This window comes from Penicillium antarcticum, assembly GCF_028974205.1.
Source record: "Penicillium antarcticum strain IBT 31339 chromosome Unknown utg000002l_segment0_segment0, whole genome shotgun sequence".
In the NCBI taxonomy this organism is placed as follows: domain Eukaryota; kingdom Fungi; phylum Ascomycota; class Eurotiomycetes; order Eurotiales; family Aspergillaceae; genus Penicillium; species Penicillium antarcticum.
The window spans coordinates 1,909,362-1,926,268 of NW_026695300.1; the positions used below are offsets into that span (position 1 = coordinate 1,909,362).

Below are 16,907 nucleotides of genomic sequence, written 5' to 3' on the forward strand. Positions count from 1 at the left end.
TTGCCAATATACCTAGCCTCTTCTAACTAGATTATTACACGCCAAGCTAGCCGTTTAACCATGAGTGGGCCGTTTTCTTCCCCACTTGCGCGAAGCAGAGGTCACGCTGCAGTCACGCTGCAGTCACGATGTAAGTCCGACCAGTGAGTTAAACCAAGTCTACGATAATGTCTCAGAGAAACAGCGAAACAAAAAGATATTTCTCATTGACAGGTTGAACGCAAAGCCCTCCAATCCGCCCTATAAAGAAAGACTGCGTTTAAAATTCGTAACAAGCAAAACTATATTTAAAACCCATATATTGATGCCAGAAAAGACACCTCAAACGAAAAAGGAATCCTCCTCCAGGTCGGATATAAACTAGTCCCCGTTAGCTCTAGATTTCGGAAAATAGCGACGAACAACAAGGCCAAGAAAGGAAAAAAAAAAGAAAGAGGGTCCAATCACCCGGAGGTAATCTTATCAATCTAATCTCATCACCCCGGCGTCTGCCCTTCCGGCCCTAAATCCCTGCTGAGAGTTGCATCGTAGATTAAACCAAGACTGACTCTAGTTAGACACCATAGTGCCATGACCAATAATACCCATAATTGTCTCCACTTCCATGTGGTGTTCACACCGTTCCGTCCGTTGGCAGCTCGGCTTCTCTCATTTCATGGAACAGATGAGTGATTACTATGCCAAGACAGTTCAATCACATGCAATATGTGGGCTTTTATTCTTTTCACTGGTAAACTGCCTCCAAGCGATGCGTGCTTTGGGTTAGTTATGATACGCCGGATCCTGGTTCGACTCCACCCCATGCAAGTAGAGTTGCTACTTATGGATGCGGTAAATGATGCCGAGATGGCCTGTCTTTACGAAGAAGCGAGGTCTCCGACAAAGAGATGCCGATTGCGCACATATATATGCCACCGTCGCCCGACATTTCTGATGAAGATTAACCCAAAGCTTTCAGACCTCGTTAAAAAAAAAAAGACATCATGCAGCCTTACACAGCACTACTGGCTCTTGCTACCCTATATGCGTCTTATGTTAATGCCGCTGAAGCCACAGACATGGGTCCAGCTGCATTTCTCTGGCCCCCCGATCGAGCATGGGGAGCAGCGCAAGACAACACTGCTCCCTGTGGTTCCTCTGCCGGAGTGACAAACCGGACAGAGTTCCCATTGAGTTAGTATCTATATTTCACTTCCATACCTATACAATCAATACTAACAGCTCCAGCAAATGGCGAAGTTTCCCTAGTCCTCCAAGATGAATCATACAATGTCAATCTAGCAATTTCCTTCAACAACAGTATGTTCAAAAACATTGCTCAACAATGCAAAAACACAGCTCATATTCATGCTTACTACTAGACCCAACATCCAACGCTGATTTCACAACTCTCGTCTCCTCAACCAACTTCCCAGACCTAGACCCAGGACATGAATGCTACTCCGTCCCCAACCCACCCTCAAACATAACCTCCGGCGCGAATGCAACACTCCAACTCTCCTACCTCTCGACATTTGACATGGAGACAAATAGTACCTTCTATGCCTGTGCAGATATAACCTACGTCCCCCTCGCCTCGTTCACGACGAATGTTCTGTGTTTCAATGTCTCCGAGCCAACATCTACTGATTCTGGTTCGAGGGGTAGCTCTGCTACATCGACTAGTTCTTCAAAGTCTTCTTCCAATGGAGGTGGGGGGTTGTCTGGCGGTCAGATTGCAGGTATTGTCGTTGGCTGTGTCGCTGGAGCGGTGTTAGCTGCTGTTGCTTTGTTTGTTCTCTGGACTAGATATCAGCGAAAAGTCCAGCGGGATAAGGTCATTGCCGTTCGGATGAGTGATTGGGCTAATCAGCCCGGGAAGACTGTGTCGAATGGGTCGAATGAAGTTTGAATGGATGATTTAATATGGCACACGTGAAAGATGAAAAGATCGATGGGGGATATTTCGCTCTACTTGAATGTGTTCTTCGTTTTGTACTTGATTTTGCTACATATATCTACCCCCAGTACATTCAATCCATGTCGCCGTGACGTATGACGACATCGGACTAGCCAACAATAGCATAACATTGGCAGCATCATCCACAGTCCCTGGCCGCCCAAGAGGAATATCCGATGTATCCCTGAACTTGTGTGCATTTGCAGGAATACCAGTGACGATATTCCATCCAGCAAGTAGAACCTGGTCTTTGCCCGTAGGCGGCTTGGTCAATCTCGTATCCATCCGGCCCTAAGCACCATGTTAGCGAGAAAGCCGAGCTCAAGAGGAGTCTAGATATAAATACCTAGCCCACTCTGCCGCGACGGTCTCAGTAAGTCCCACAATCCCCGACTTGGCTGTCGCACAATTAATCTGACCCATTTGACCGTGAAGCCCAGACCTCGAGGATACATGGATGATAGTCTTGAGCATATCGATATTCTGAGGATCCACCCAATGAGCCGATAATGCACGAACCATTCGAAAATGAACGTAGTTGTGGATTCTCTTGATTATCTCCCATTTTTCGTCGCCCATCTTGTGGATGGCGCTGTCGTAGCAGAACCCTGGGATGATCAGCGTTTATGAAAATGAATACGTAGGATTGGCGGAATGCAGGATAGGGATGGACGTGATGTATACCCGCATTATTGATAAGGCAGTGAACCTTTCCAAAGGTATGCAATGCGGCCTCGACTGCTTTTGCCGGAAAGGCTTCGTTGGCTGCGTCTCCAACGACACAAACGGCCTCGTACCCTGCGAGTCTCACATCATCTACGGCTTGATTGGATTTTGTCTCGTCAACATCAGCAAGGACGATTTTGGCCCCCTTGGATGCTAGAAGGGTTGCGCTGCCCGCCCAATTCCCGTGGAAGATCAGTTTGACATGAACTCGAAGTTAGGACATGAATCCCACAGACCTTGCGCACCGCCCGCAATCAAAGCAACTTGGCCGTCGATCCTAAGGAATTGAGTATGAATGTTTTCCGTTCTAATAAACCCAGATAAGTGCCTACCTGGAGGGGTCTCGTGGAGTATCGCGGTCCAACTGATTGGAGATTTGTTGCAGTCACTGAGCCATATTATTAGGATTTAAATTTCTTTCTCAATGTTTTCAGTGAGACTTGGAATAATCTCTCTTTCATACTACTGCGAGACGCCTTTTCTGCGCCTTGCTTTTGAGACCCTCGACGCTAATACCGAATTCCGCGGTATTATATCACAAAGCACTTCGGAATTTATGTCGGAATAACCAGCCCAAAATCGGGTTGGTTATTCTGCATCTGTCGCTCCATGGATCGAAATTAATCATTTTTCTTCGGTACTCGCAATGACAGAAGGGATATGCAGTATGATATTTGAAATCTACTAGCGTCAGTTCAACCCCTTTTTAAATGCAACTGCTCCCATAGAATACCAATAACGATAACCGCTATCTTCTCTGGACAAGATTGACCTCTGATATAACCGCTACACAACATGACTTTTTCCGCTCTGACATCCAATGTGCCCTTTGCCGATCCCTCCTGACGCAAGGACACAGCTCACCCGTACTACAAGGACTCCCACAGAAAAGTACAGCGCTTTATTCGAGAGTATGTTGATAGTGAGATCACGCCCAATGCAGGAGAGTAGGAGGCACAAGGGTATGTCCCTGATGAGGCTTTCCAACGCCACGCACAGCTTGGCTTCTTGGCAGCTGCGGTGTTTCCACTCTCGAAGGATTGTCTCGAGGAATGAAATTGCCTGCGGGAGTCCCAGCAGATGGTACGTAAAATATGGGAACGACTGGTCAAACAGCGCTGACATTCTCTAGAGTGGGACGAGTTCCATGATGCCATTGTGAGTTTCCTAAGAATGCCTTGGACGTATAGAACGAAGTGCTGACCTAGAGGATCTGATAGCTCATTGACGAGATTGTACGCTGCGGATATTTGGGCGTTATATGGGGAATTAATGGTGGTGCCACCACTGGCGGAGCGCCCATTGCGTCTTACGGTACACCAGAGCAAAGGAGGCAGTACTTGGCACCATTGTTGTGAGGACAGCAGAAGCACTGTCTGATGGTAATGGAGCCAGACGGTAAGCCAGACCAGTGAAAAGGACGACTGTTTCAGATGCTAATGTTGACTCCTGTAGCCGGCTCTGATGTTGCTGGCCTCACTACCACGGCAGAAAAGAGTGATGATGGGGAAGCACTGGGTCATCAACGTAGAGAAGAACTGGATTACGCAGGGTCAGTTAGCTACACATGCTCTCTGTGCTGCCCGAACTGGCCCTCCCGGTACCAAGGGGCTCAAGGTCTTCATTCTTGATATGAAGATGCCGGGAATTCAGGGAAATAAAATGTACAACTCGGGTGTCAGTAGCAGTGGATCAACGTTCATCGATCTGCAGGATGCGGTGGTTCCTGCAGAGAATATCCCGGGCAAGGAGAACCAAGGATTCGAGATCATCATGTCAAGTATGTTCACCAATCCCAAAGGCCACGTCGGTGGATACTAATGGCTTAAATAGCATTCACTCACTCACGCCTGTGGGTCGGAATCACCGCCCTGCGTCTTGGTCGCGTTGCTTTAGAAGACAGCTATCAACACGCTTTGAGACGGGAGACCTTTGGGAAGAAGCTGTTCGAGAACCAAGCGGTTGGGCTCAAGTTCAGCAAAATGGCCTGAGCCAGTTCATTTTTTGATGGAAGACATCGTACACCGGTCGACACGTACTGCGCCTCTTGCATTCTCACTTTGGACTGCTCTTCTCAAATTCCAGGCTGCCCAGAATCTCGAGAGCATCTCTCGGGAAGCACAGCAGGTCTTTGGCGGATTGGTGTACTCCAGGGGTGGACTTGGTGGAAGGGTGGAACAGATCAGCCGAGATCTGCTGCCGCACAATAGTAGACCAATGCATCGCAGACTGACGCCCTTTCTCTATTTGATCTATAGATTTATCTAGCCCCTGAGGGTTATCCCTTGCAAGCTTCCAAATAGGTGATGCCTGTCTCGGTATATCTTCACTGTATAAGGGGTTTTCGGAGTGAATTTTTGCTTGATTAGCTTCTCTGGCTAGTCGGACGTGGTGATGTGACTAGACGAACATTCAGTTTCGATAAAGCGCGCTGCGGATCAAATGGAATAAGGCTAGCGCCGGCAAAGCTATTCACAAATGTCTCCGGTTTGAATGTCTCGAGTCCTGCCGTCCGGTATGTATCTAGGAAATTATTCTCGTCGATAGTCATAATGTTAAGCTTAGTCTATGTCTCGATAGCCTTGTTATAAGCATGTTTTAATACCCCAAAATATCCGATATCGAGAGGTTGAAGAAGGTGAGATGAATACGCAGGCATACAAATCGTAGAAACGTTATTTTGAGCGTATATCTCTTGGAAGCGTGGGGCGAGATAGCTGTTATGTCCGTCTAGTATTAAGAGCCGATACCCCCCTTTCCTCCGGCTATTGCTCAATAGAGTAAATATCTTTTGAGGCCTTTAAAGTCCAATTGCATCTGTCGCCCACCCGTTTTCACTAACTGAAAATAACTAGTTCTCTAAAAGGGTCGGGGCCGGTAAACCAGGATTTCATGAAGACCTTGCCTTTGAAAATCACACCTGGCGGCAACGCCTATCAGACCCACTGGTAACCCGCTAAGTTGCCAAATCCATGCCCCAGATCGGCCTTCTCACGTAATTGTAACACGCTAAGCAAGAATAGTCTGATAATGAAGCCGAATATCTTGGTGCCGAGGCTATAGAGCAGAGTCCCGAAGCCGCTAGGTACTCACCAATGCTTGCTGAAACAGTCGAGGGGGGAGAGAACCTCGATGTGCTATCGGAACATACACTACGGGACTGGAGCCACTAGCCTGGAAGACCTGCGGGACACAAAAATGATCAACAAGAAGTGAGGATGTCGAAGAACGGGGTTTGATCTTGCTGCAGTGGGAATTGGCTGGCATCTAGATCGAGAGGTGTCCACATAAGATATGAGAAGAGGACGGGCTTGGAGAGGTGGACAGTGCCTTTACGCCTTCATTTGTATTCACTGCTCAAGTGCATTCAATTCCTCATTTGCATTGGGATTTGCTTCTAGGTTTACGGGTTAAGATTACATGTAGGGCTGGTACTCTCTCTCTTGCTTCGAGGACCAGCTCAAGTTCTGTACTAGAGCATGATCAGGCGTACGAGACACGGGAATTTTTGCTTCAACTGGAAAGAAGCGCCCGTATAGCTATTTGATATTAGATAGGCTCCAACAGTTTTATAGAACTTTGATTGATGGATTGATTGAGATCAGCTCGCCGGCGTCTTCGGTAAATCGAGGTTAGATGTGGTTGCTCTCCCCCCCCCCCGCTGGGTGGTGTCGATTAGAATATTCGGCTAGGGTAATACTACGTTGTACTGTCGGCTTGTACAATAGTTTGAATAGAATGGTGGAACAACTGCGCATTTCGCGGAATTTTGAGGCTCCTTTGTTTCGATTCATGTGTATTACTTTAGGCTATTCGCCTACTACCCCAGACAATGTACTTCACTAGCTAGCCCTATCTCTACGGCAGTGGTTTTCTCATGTTTCTTGGTTAGTAGCTCGGTGTGTCGAATGTACTCTAGACCTTCCGTCACCTGATAAATCTATCACTGTTAAAGTATCGAGAGCAAAGGTAGCTTTTTCCAACCAGATTCAGGGATCATTCATTGCTAACCAAGGCTAAGAGGACGGCAGGACAGTTTGCAAGGTGGACAATTTTGCCGCCTTCAAACTTGTAGATGCGGGGGCACGCCACATAGTTCATGTCGATCATCCGAGATGTTCATCCGTGGTTCCGGACATTTTTGGATGCGTTTCCCGCCTAATGCCCAAGCCCACAGGCCCGTGGTGGGTCGGGTTCAGACCGTAACGGACTACGCACGTATTATGTAGAGCCTACGTGGCACTAGCTGCAAACAGACAAATCTTTTGTAACGTAGTCGAGAAGTACAGAATGATCTAGATGCCCCTCGACTTCTCGCCAAGCCCTATTATTGTCACGCGTGCAGAAAATATGGGCAATGACACAATTAGACCTTGACATTTCCTACCGGACTCCCACCATGGGACTAGATTTTGGTCCCATGGGAGTGGGTCCACGAGACTAGAACCCTCGTGGGAATTCCCGGCGGAGTCAAATACAAAAAAATACGTTTGTTTGGTACCTATTTTAACTACTTCTCACAGGGTAATTTTATATAAAATAAAGTGATATCTTTTTTGTAAGCGAGATATAGATGTATTCCACTATTGGTGTAGGATGTTTAGTATGTTACAACGATTAATAAAACACTTGATCCATATAGAAACTAGTAGTAATAACCCCTGAGAAAAACGTACCTATTGTAGTGGTGAAACCTGGGAGCGTATAAAGGATAGTAGCCTGGGGCATCAGAAACGTCCAGGTTGCTTTCCACGTACTGGCCACTAGATTCATATCTTCTTCATGTACCAATATGATCAGCCTTTTCGCCTAAAAATCTTCATCCATGATGTTCAATCACCGGCAGCTTTATGGCCAGCAAACCTTGTTTCCATGGCCGATCAGCCATTATGACTGAGCTACTGTATGTTCGTACGTCCAGGGCATGGAATATGCCCATGAGGCTCAGCCATATCGGCTTTAGGAACTCGTGCCTGTGTTATTGACAAATAGTATCGAGCACACAGACTCGTATGGACAATAGGGCTTTGTTGGAGCCCGCCCAATAAGTGGCATAAATTTTAGAACTTGATATACCACTAAATGTAGACTTATAAAAGTAGATATATTCAAAATATAGACCTTTTAATGTAGATAAAAACCGATGGGGAACTTTTGTACTCCCATGGGAATCTCGCGGGAATTCCCATGGCGGGAATAAGGTGATATTATAGTCCCATGGGAAATGTCAAGTTCTAGCCACAACTATGAAATATCTATGGCGTCGGCTTCTATTTAGTAAATTAAAATTATTGGTCATATGCGGACTAGAGGTCTAGATAGACTTCTGAAACCTTCATGCGATTATCTGCCAGCCTTAAAATCGAGTTTGCCCGCAAGCGTCATAGACATGGAAGTGTACCTAGGTAAGAAAAAGCCTCCTAAGTGTTTAATAAGATATCACAACAATCAATCAGTATTCCATTCGTCTAAAAGAAGTCTCCATATCTCAACTATTCTTTGGATTCGGATTATGTATATGTTTTGTAATATCTTTGAAATGCTCATATGAAAGTAACAAACTGACTTATCCAAATGGTTACGGGAGCTTCATCGACAAGTATACGGAAGGTACTACATATGATCTTGGCTAATCTTAGGCTACTAGCTAATATAAACTCTAGCCGTGGCTCTAGCCAATTGGGCATTTCTAGGAACCTTAGATGTTGCTTTGAAAAGCCGGTTAGAGTTCCTTTCGTTTAGATATATTGCTGAATATGGTAATCCTCGCAGTAGCGTTAATGATTGGGTCTTATATCGAAGACTTCCGAAAGAGTTAGGTTGTGACGTACGGTGAATTTCCAAAAAACTCAAGAAAAGGCGAAGCATTGAATTGTTCCATGAAGGGAGTCGAGAACAGCCATTTCCCTTGGCATTCGTCATTTGTATTCAGGATGGAACTTGCTGCGTTCTGGTCGTCATTGAATAGAAAGCGGTACTCCCGTGGCAAGTACGAAGAAGAATATATAAAAAGGACTCAACCGAGCAGGGCAAGCTATCTGTTGAATGAGATCTGAACAGACCCAAAAAGAAATATCACAAACACTCGCCTAAGTATTGCAATTCAACGAGGCCAGAATTTAAGATGTGTTGTCTCAATTCATGGGCGGTGTTCATGTTGTACTTTGCAGTACTTGTCCACCCCGAGCCGATTGAACAGATTTGCAATGGCCTCTCGGGTGGCTTTAATTGCAACAATAAAATTACTCTTCCAACATCAGCAGAGACGACTTACTGCCCAAACAAATTCTTTGAGGTTCGGAGACATTACCAATTCGGTTAAAAAAGATTCCTAATATAATAGCAGACGGATGCATGCAAAACAAAAACAGCATATAAGTATCCATGCCCTACATGGCGAAAGCCGGGGAGAACTTGTGATGGCTGGACTTGTATCCCAGGTAGGATTGGCTATTAATCTCAAATTACAGATGCTAATGCTTCCAGGCACTCGGGAGAAGTGGATCAATGTTCCCTGTGGGATTAATATCAAGTCTAAAAGCGTTGGATTATGCGATGCAATCCAGTCGAATCTTGGTATTAATCCCGACATATTACGGAAAGCTTCTACAATGTGTAACTGCATTCCCAGGGCTTTGGAACTTGTAAGAAACGGCGCCTTTTCACGTGTTGCGGCAGATTCCGATGTCTCTACTGTAACATCAGGAATTTTGGGTATTTACGCACAACTTCAAAAGGTTTCCATCCAAAATTCTCAAAAGTAAAGTTCTGTCCTGACTTTCTGATAGTGTTTCTTGGATAACGCCTTCGCCATACAAGATGATAGGAATAAGCTCCTTACCACTGGGGATCTATCGACTTCAAAGGGTGCAATTGTTATTAGAGCTGCCGAGGTAGGTATCCCGTGGTATCCCGTCCCTCTAGCTGAAAAAGTCTAATTATAGTAGATTGACTTGGCTACATATATCAAATTCGCTGGTTCTATTGCAACTTGTTTTGGTGGGGCTTGTGACGTGAATGGCATCAAAGAGTTCTTCCTCGATTACTTACGACAGTCTCAGCAAAGTATTTCAGACCAGTTGAAGAGCATATTTGAACCTTGGGCCACTCACTTTACTGGTATGCGCCAACAGCTGGATAGCTTGGGCCCATCTTTAGATGCTGCGAGGCACGCAAGCCAGGATATTCAAAGCCAAATTAAAACACTCGGAGTACCAGCTTGTAAGAATCAAAATAAGTGTGCCAAAGACACACTGAAGAAATTCAATGAGAATGGTACGTACGACTCCAAGTTTTGAAGCCTATTATACATGCTGATTGATGTAGTCTCGAAAAGTATTCAATTGCAACTTGCTATCAACAAAGACAAAGATGCAATACCACGAATTTTGTCGGTGATATCACGAATGTCAGACTTTATCAAACGTGTTGAAGATGCTGCGTCCACAACACCCAATATCGAAGGACTTGTGAACCTTATAACCGAGCAAAAGATCAAGAAGCTTTCAGATATCGTCGAAATACTGCAAGTCACAAAAGATCTTCCAAATCTCGTCAAAGATCTCCACCACCATATGCCTACAATCACGCAATTCACACTCGCCCTCAACCAGCGAGCCCAGGCAATCAACGACAGCATAGCTAGCGTTGTATCGGATTCCTGGACACAGCAGGCGGATGTCATGAGTGACGAGACCCGCCAAAACATAATTTCAATCCAGTCAAAGTTCCGAGATCGAATATCACCAACTATTGCAGACATAAAAACGAAGATGTCGGCCATTCAAGATTTTCTCTCAGCCTTACCATTCAATGGTGGAGTGCCGAGCAGCGAAGTCAAAGTAGCGAGCTATGGACGGTGGAGCCCGGTTGCGATGAACATGCCGTGTTCCAGATGGGCAACTAAAAATTACGAAGCTTCAGGCTTCAAAGGATCTTTTGGCTACCCCCAGTTCTACAACTGTCTCTACGAAGAGACTATCAAGTGGCCGAACCATCACATACCGTATGTCAGGATTCAGTTTGTTTAGCTGCTGCCAATAGTATGGTTTCTATCTTGGATTTATTTGTACTTATTCGGGGAGCCAAGGGTTGAGTATTAGGGGTTATGCTGCTGTGAGAACAGGGTTGGGATTAATGAATGAGGATGGTTCTGTATGTTTGAAGAAGGCTGCTGTTGCCGGATGCGTCTATACTGTTAACTTCTCGTACTCTGCAACATATTGTATTGGAATTCGCGCAGCTCCTTGTGTGTAGCTATATCGCCTCCCCAGTCATCATAATATGCACCCCAAGTTCTCAGGTGGAATACAGGGAGGCATTGACCATGGACTTTGTAAGATTCTTTGAACTTTTCACAGCAACCTGTGTCCACATAAATCATCGAGCTTACCTCCCTGTGATTTGCAGCATTTGTAAAGCTCACTCACACAAGATCATGTCACAGTAAGAGCATAATTTACATTGCTTAATTTTTCTCTCATTTTTACGAATCATGCGAAAGAAATTTAGTGCAGCAACTATGCGAGATTCAAACACATGTAAGAAGGTCAAGAAAGGACGAGGCTTTAATGCCGCGTTAGAGAGGGTCTCGCATATCATATGCAGGGACGGACCATGTGATGCTCCGTGGTGTCGGTTCATGAGTCCGCCAGTCTTCGGTCATACAATGTTTTCACACTATCACACAACGACGACCTAATGAAGACCTAATGAAGAGGCTAGTTCACCTCGCCAAAAAAGAACGCTTTTGACAAAACTACAAGCCTCCAGTGTGAGTTCAACCACAGAGTTTGCCAATAGATCCAGGGAAATTAAAGTAAGCCAGGCCAGAAAGGATGCGACAAAGCAATGCAGGTGCAAAGGTACTGACAAGCTGCCAAGCTGCCTAGCTGTCAAGTTGGCTACGCAAAGGCATGATTTTAAGCGCTGCATATTTTGCGCTCAGTTCTCATCTGCTCCTCGGAAGGCTTCGGCTGAAACCAGTAATAGATTCTGCCTTCATCAGGGGGGAGTTTTGGGCCTCACATAACAAAAATAAATACCACTTGATCTAAATGCCAGCCTATTCCTACTGCAGCAAGATCAATCTCCGCTCTCCGACATCCTCACTTCAGCCTCGATTGCTGATTATTGTTGTAAGTGCCTAGAAACAACGCAAAGTAGTTGGGTCATTGTCACTGCATATTTTATGCAGTTTTGCTCTGTTTCTCAGAGTATTTATCTCAGGCCTCTCTCTACAACCTGAATCTTTGACGTACGTGAAACGAGTTCTTCAGGCTACGGCACTAGATGACGGCCGTCAAAGATTAGGGTAATGAGATTTCCTTCGCCATGGTATTAATCGCTAATAATACTTACATAGATCCTCGTCACGTTTGATCCGTTTTCGAGAATCTACTAAAGCATGTATCTAAGTGCTTTCCTCCTTATTAGAAGGAAGACAAGGATCTATATCAGAATGGATTATACCTTATATGTCCCTTCCACCTTGCACCTCTTCCTTTGCCGCTTCGATCTCGTCGCGTGTAAAGAACCCCTATAGAAACACTGCCTATTCCTCCTCGATGTCGAATTTTTAAGCACAAAGCAATACCGTTAAATCCTGGAAAGTTGTTGCACTTAATCTTCCACGGCGATAATGTTAGATATCTCGAGAAGTGTTGAATAGTCGTTCAACATTAGCACTAGTCGCAAGGACTGAAAGTATGTCTCGTGCAAGAACTGCAAGTATAAAGAAACGATGGTCATTCTCACTCCAAGCCACTAAAGGCGCCATATCCATAGTAGCTTGTAAGTAATTAATATGATATGTAGTCAAGCGGCTAAGGGCATATACAATTTCGACAAATCTATCCGCCCGTGTCTCGCTAAAATTTCCGAAGAGAGGCTTTCGAAAAGATCGGCCTGGTCTGGGTATTTGTAGCGACACAATCGATTTGGGTATCAGAAGGGAACAGTGGGCGCGAGGTGAAGGCAACGGTGTGGTCGAATTTCCTTCTTGTTCTTGGAGTTGGGCTAGAGCTAGTTTCAGTAGCTGCTAGCTATGAGTTGCGACATTTAGGATTCTAATACATTGGTTTAAAGTCCGTGAAATATTCTTTTTAAGTGGAGAATCTTTCGGTATATATCAAGTAGTGGATGGGTTAGATAGCGAGTAGCCTTAGAGGAAACGGTCTACAACGGTGGAAGCTCCATAGCTCCAATCCCGACAGTGATATGTGATAGCTCTCCGAAGGTCTTCAGTGACTCAAAAGAATCTCCTAGGACACCGCCTCCAGTAGCAAGAATACAATCCTAGAAGGTATTAGTACATTGGGTAAATTCATGACTTGACATCCCGTCTTACCTCCGATCCCGACCATCCAATGATGCCTGCAACGACTACTTCCTCAAGATTCTGGCTTCTGCCGTAAGTGATGGCAACTTTGTTTCCGTATTTCTCTTTGGCTTTCTGAGAGATTTCCTCCCATGTTTTCAGAGCTCCATCCGCGTTCTCAGCACTTGGAACGGTGACTCGGAGGATCTCAATGCTCGATGCAGATGCCGCATTCTTTGGGCTGAGGCTGACTTCACAAAGTTGCAACTTTGATGGTTCAGTTACTAGATGCTTTATGGCGACAACGAAACCCGCAAATTGCTCCGAGGCAAAGAAGGCGTGGAAAGATTCCACTGTGTTCCATTCTACGTATTGTAACATCTTCATGTCAGTATTGTAGTTAAGTAGGGAAGAGGACCATCAGGCACATGGACTTACCAAAGAGCAGAAATGCCCTATTCTCCTCTCTCACATTGCGCCCGTTCTCGGTGAGAATCCATCCTCGAAAAGCACTCAGCAGTCCCGGATTTGGGTTGGTCAATTTTGGGCTGATAATAGGCCACTCTCGCTCGAGCTCGTCGATTGAAGCCTGATCTGGCTTAAATTTGGGGAAGATCAGTTCAATAACGGCCATTATGCTATATCAATGCAGTGTTGGGAAGAAGAGATGATGAGTGACAAAGTTGTTCGCAAGACACAAAGCATTTATATTGTCTGCATGATGAGCTTGACAAAACCACGCTTATGAAGATAGATTGATAGGTTGGAATTGCGGAGTTTTGCTATATAATCTATCGCGTAATCTTGATCATTTCAAAGCAGCCATCTTCATTTTCGTGTATATCGGGACAAAACTCGCGACATCATTGGATGTCTTACGGCTCTCTCGGCGGGACCTGCGGAGTTTGCGGAGTTTCAGAGACGCGGGTGAGACCAACTTTGGCATGCCCTCTTGTCCTCCTCTGCATCACTAAGAGCCTGCAGAATGACTATTAGCTCCGGCGACCCTCGTTCTTGACAAAAGTCATGCGTCGCATGTGCGGAGGGGAAGCGGATTTGTGATCGTCAAACTCCGCAGTGCTCCCGGTGTGTCGGTCGTGGGCCGAAATGCACCTAGACATCGGATGATTTGCGGACCTATGCAAGACAGATCTCATATGTTTGGGCACATTTTATCACTGTCTTTCAGTAACATTCTCTACTTCCTGGATCTCAATGGCCTCCCCCTTGGCTCAATACCATACCAATATCCTCCAAATAGTTTCCCTCCCTAATCAACTCCCGTTGATACACCACCACTTGATCCGCACCACCAAACAAGGCTGCGATCTCCTCCAGCGGCTTATGCCTGGTGTTATGATATGTGAGGATGAAAAACACAGCCGCGATAGTCGCTGCAATGCGGCTTCAATGGCCATTAAGACGGCACAGGTATCAAGCCCGAAGGCAATGTCCCAATGCCGGGGCCTGTGGTCAACCCATGACATAGAAAGAGCATTGGTTACAAGCCCAATGGATTGGAATCCGACTTGAAACCCTGGGACCTGGAGGGTGTCGAAGCCAAGGCTTGACCACACGACGGACCCATAGTCTGAAAGATAAAACACGGAGAACGCATTAGACGCAATATTACTTGAACTTGGAGGATTCGAAATCCGGACTCAGTATAACGAGGACTCCGCAACTGTAAATACTAAACTCCAAGAAAATCATCATGATAGCTCGCTTACGTAGCGAAGGAGTCGTAAGAGTACCCCAATATGAAGTCTGAAAGCGGCGATCCAACTCGATCTGCTTCCTCATCTGATAGAATTCCCTTGTAACAGACTCGTGGGCTCCCGGCTCATTTCTGACAGCATGTAGTCGCTTGACAATCTCCCATGCCTCTTCAGTGCGATCGCGAGAATTCAGATACCGAGGGGACTCGGGCATTGAGTAAATCCCACAAAGAATGATTGTCGGAAAGACCATCTGTATGCCCACTATTCCTCTCCATTGATTTTTGTCAGGGTGAAAATAGGACCCCAGCCCCACAAGGCTTGCAATGCAATATCCAAATAACATAAGAAGAGCATGCGCATCAGCAATTGCGCCACGGACCTTGGGCGGTGCAAGCTCAGCAATCCAAATAGGAGCACTGTTTTGGATGAGAAATGATCTGAATTCAATCAGTAAGTGGGATGGTTGGGTTAGGGTTGTGGCGATATTCGCCGCCGCGTAGCCATAGGCTGCTGAGCTGAGCGTAATGAAGGCAATGACCAGAATAGTGTATAGATTCACATGATGTTGTTCTCGAAAAAGATCAGTGAAGAAATTTCCATCCGCCATTGCAACACTTGTGCTGGTGGGAAGGACAACGAGAGGTTACTTGGAATTTCCAAATAGCAAGGCAGGCTTTGCACTCGTGCGAGTGGTGGACGACCTCCCTTTTATGGAAGAAGTAGTATTCATATGTAAGTCTCTTTCGAATCTTGCTGTTAGTCAAGCTTCTTACATCCCCGCAGTTCCTCTCGTTGTACAATATGATCTTTAAGAGTCTCTCATAATTCCGAAATCTCGTCAATTCCGATGATTCCGGGGAGAGCACGGTGCCAATCATTGGCATGGCCATTGTAGAAGCTACAAAGATCATGACCAGTCTTTAGAAGAGAGCCAATCATGCAAACAAGAGGATATGTTATCACTGGTAAAGTATTGAACAGTTCTTTACAAGAGACGATGCTTCGACCATTATCATCAGAAATCCTGCCAACCAAAGTGCAAAATTGTGCTCAACACCATGTACTGGTTGGTGGGCCAAAGGAGTAGAAATAAGCTATAGGAATGCTCCAGTGTAGATCCAGGAACAGATCTGTGACTTGTGCCTGATTATATAGGCGACGATCGAATATCAATGACGACATCAACTGAAAACAAGCAAAACAGGGGTAGGGCCACTGCCCTCTCGCCTAAAGAGACCCGTATAAATTGAAAAATGTCTGCGCCAATTATCCCTACAGTTCTGCGCTCTTCCTTGCCTCCGTGCAAGCCGCGCAAACGGTGCCCTCGCGTGATCTCGCGCGCAACATGCACTTCGACAGACTCTTACCTTGAATTCTCTGCACTGAAAACATGATCGCGAAGAAAAAAAAAAAAATGAAAATGAAAATGAAAAGATTTTCAACCAAATCATCGACTTACCCACTTATCCAAACAGATACAGAAATTCGGATGATTCTCATTTTTGAGGCTCAATAGCAAGGACTACTTTTCCGTGTTGGTATCCGCGATGTCCCCACTTGATCGCGGCTGTTTCAGGTATGCCTTTCCCCTTGTTTATCTCATATACTTTCTTTGTTTCTGGCATTGCAATGATGATGATCAATCATATCTTACCAACCCATGGTGATATTTGATTCCTATATGTTTCAAGACGGGTCTCTGAGTCTGCCAAAATATCTCTTGTTATTGTTGTCAATATTTGCGACCAATGGCTAATTGGATCAAAGTGTTGAGATGTTTGAACCCAACCCGAGGAAACAGTCGACCAACAGGGTACACTATTCAGATAGGATGCATGCCTTTACGCGGGCTTCTGGGTTCTGCGATCGCTCGAGTCGATCAGTCGGCGATGTGTTCGGTATAGCAAGGCAGCCCTACCAATACGATACACGCGCCGGAAACTTGATCCCTTTCACCAGGTGACTCGTCCTATCATTATGACTAGCTGTTAGATACCCTTGATGAATTACACTTTGTTCTCATCTTAATTGCCTTTCCTATGCAGAACCTGTGTCAACTAGACTACAGATAAGCAGAACTCACCCACTATACCCCAGCAGAAACATGATAAAGAAATGCTGTTTGAAAGACCATTTCCCATAAACAGACCAATTGCCACATACGGCTAAGCTCTGGCGTGTAAGCATTCACACTTTCTGACAA

The 16,907-nt window shown here is 45.5% G+C and overlaps 5 protein-coding genes across 5 annotated transcripts; 3 read left to right on the forward strand and 2 right to left on the reverse strand.

The window, feature by feature from the left end:
* Positions 1 to 983: 983 nt before the first annotated feature.
* On the forward strand, positions 984 to 1,891 carry N7508_001703 (copper acquisition factor BIM1-like domain-containing protein; the record flags this gene model as incomplete). The annotated part of the gene is made up of 3 exons (XM_058459769.1): positions 984 to 1,173; positions 1,228 to 1,299; positions 1,362 to 1,891. 3 exons carry the CDS (start codon positions 984 to 986, stop codon positions 1,889 to 1,891), a joined length of 792 nt encoding a protein of 263 aa, XP_058323301.1.
* Positions 1,892 to 3,717: 1,826 nt separating this feature from the next.
* N7508_001704 (acyl-CoA dehydrogenase family protein) lies at positions 3,718 to 4,656 on the forward strand (the record flags this gene model as incomplete). Its single annotated transcript, XM_058459770.1, has 6 exons — positions 3,718 to 3,748; positions 3,798 to 3,823; positions 3,886 to 4,001; positions 4,057 to 4,063; positions 4,121 to 4,445; positions 4,499 to 4,656. The coding sequence occupies 6 exons, from the start codon at positions 3,718 to 3,720 to the stop codon at positions 4,654 to 4,656; spliced, it is 663 nt and encodes a 220-aa protein (XP_058323302.1).
* Positions 4,657 to 9,135: 4,479 nt separating this feature from the next.
* On the forward strand, positions 9,136 to 10,695 carry N7508_001705 (uncharacterized protein; the record flags this gene model as incomplete). The annotated part of the gene is made up of 4 exons (XM_058459771.1): positions 9,136 to 9,309; positions 9,454 to 9,558; positions 9,613 to 9,940; positions 9,992 to 10,695. 4 exons carry the CDS (start codon positions 9,136 to 9,138, stop codon positions 10,693 to 10,695), a joined length of 1,311 nt encoding a protein of 436 aa, XP_058323303.1.
* Positions 10,696 to 12,841: 2,146 nt separating this feature from the next.
* N7508_001706 (uncharacterized protein) lies at positions 12,842 to 13,617 on the reverse strand (the record flags this gene model as incomplete). The annotated part of the gene is made up of 3 exons (XM_058459772.1): positions 12,842 to 12,961; positions 13,014 to 13,348; positions 13,422 to 13,617. 3 exons carry the CDS (start codon positions 13,615 to 13,617, stop codon positions 12,842 to 12,844), a joined length of 651 nt encoding a protein of 216 aa, XP_058323304.1.
* A 578-nt stretch (positions 13,618 to 14,195) lies between these two features.
* N7508_001707 (uncharacterized protein) lies at positions 14,196 to 14,915 on the reverse strand (the record flags this gene model as incomplete). The annotated part of the gene is made up of 3 exons (XM_058459773.1): positions 14,196 to 14,331; positions 14,364 to 14,574; positions 14,714 to 14,915. 3 exons carry the CDS (start codon positions 14,913 to 14,915, stop codon positions 14,196 to 14,198), a joined length of 549 nt encoding a protein of 182 aa, XP_058323305.1.
* Between the last annotated feature and the right edge of the window lie 1,992 nt (positions 14,916 to 16,907).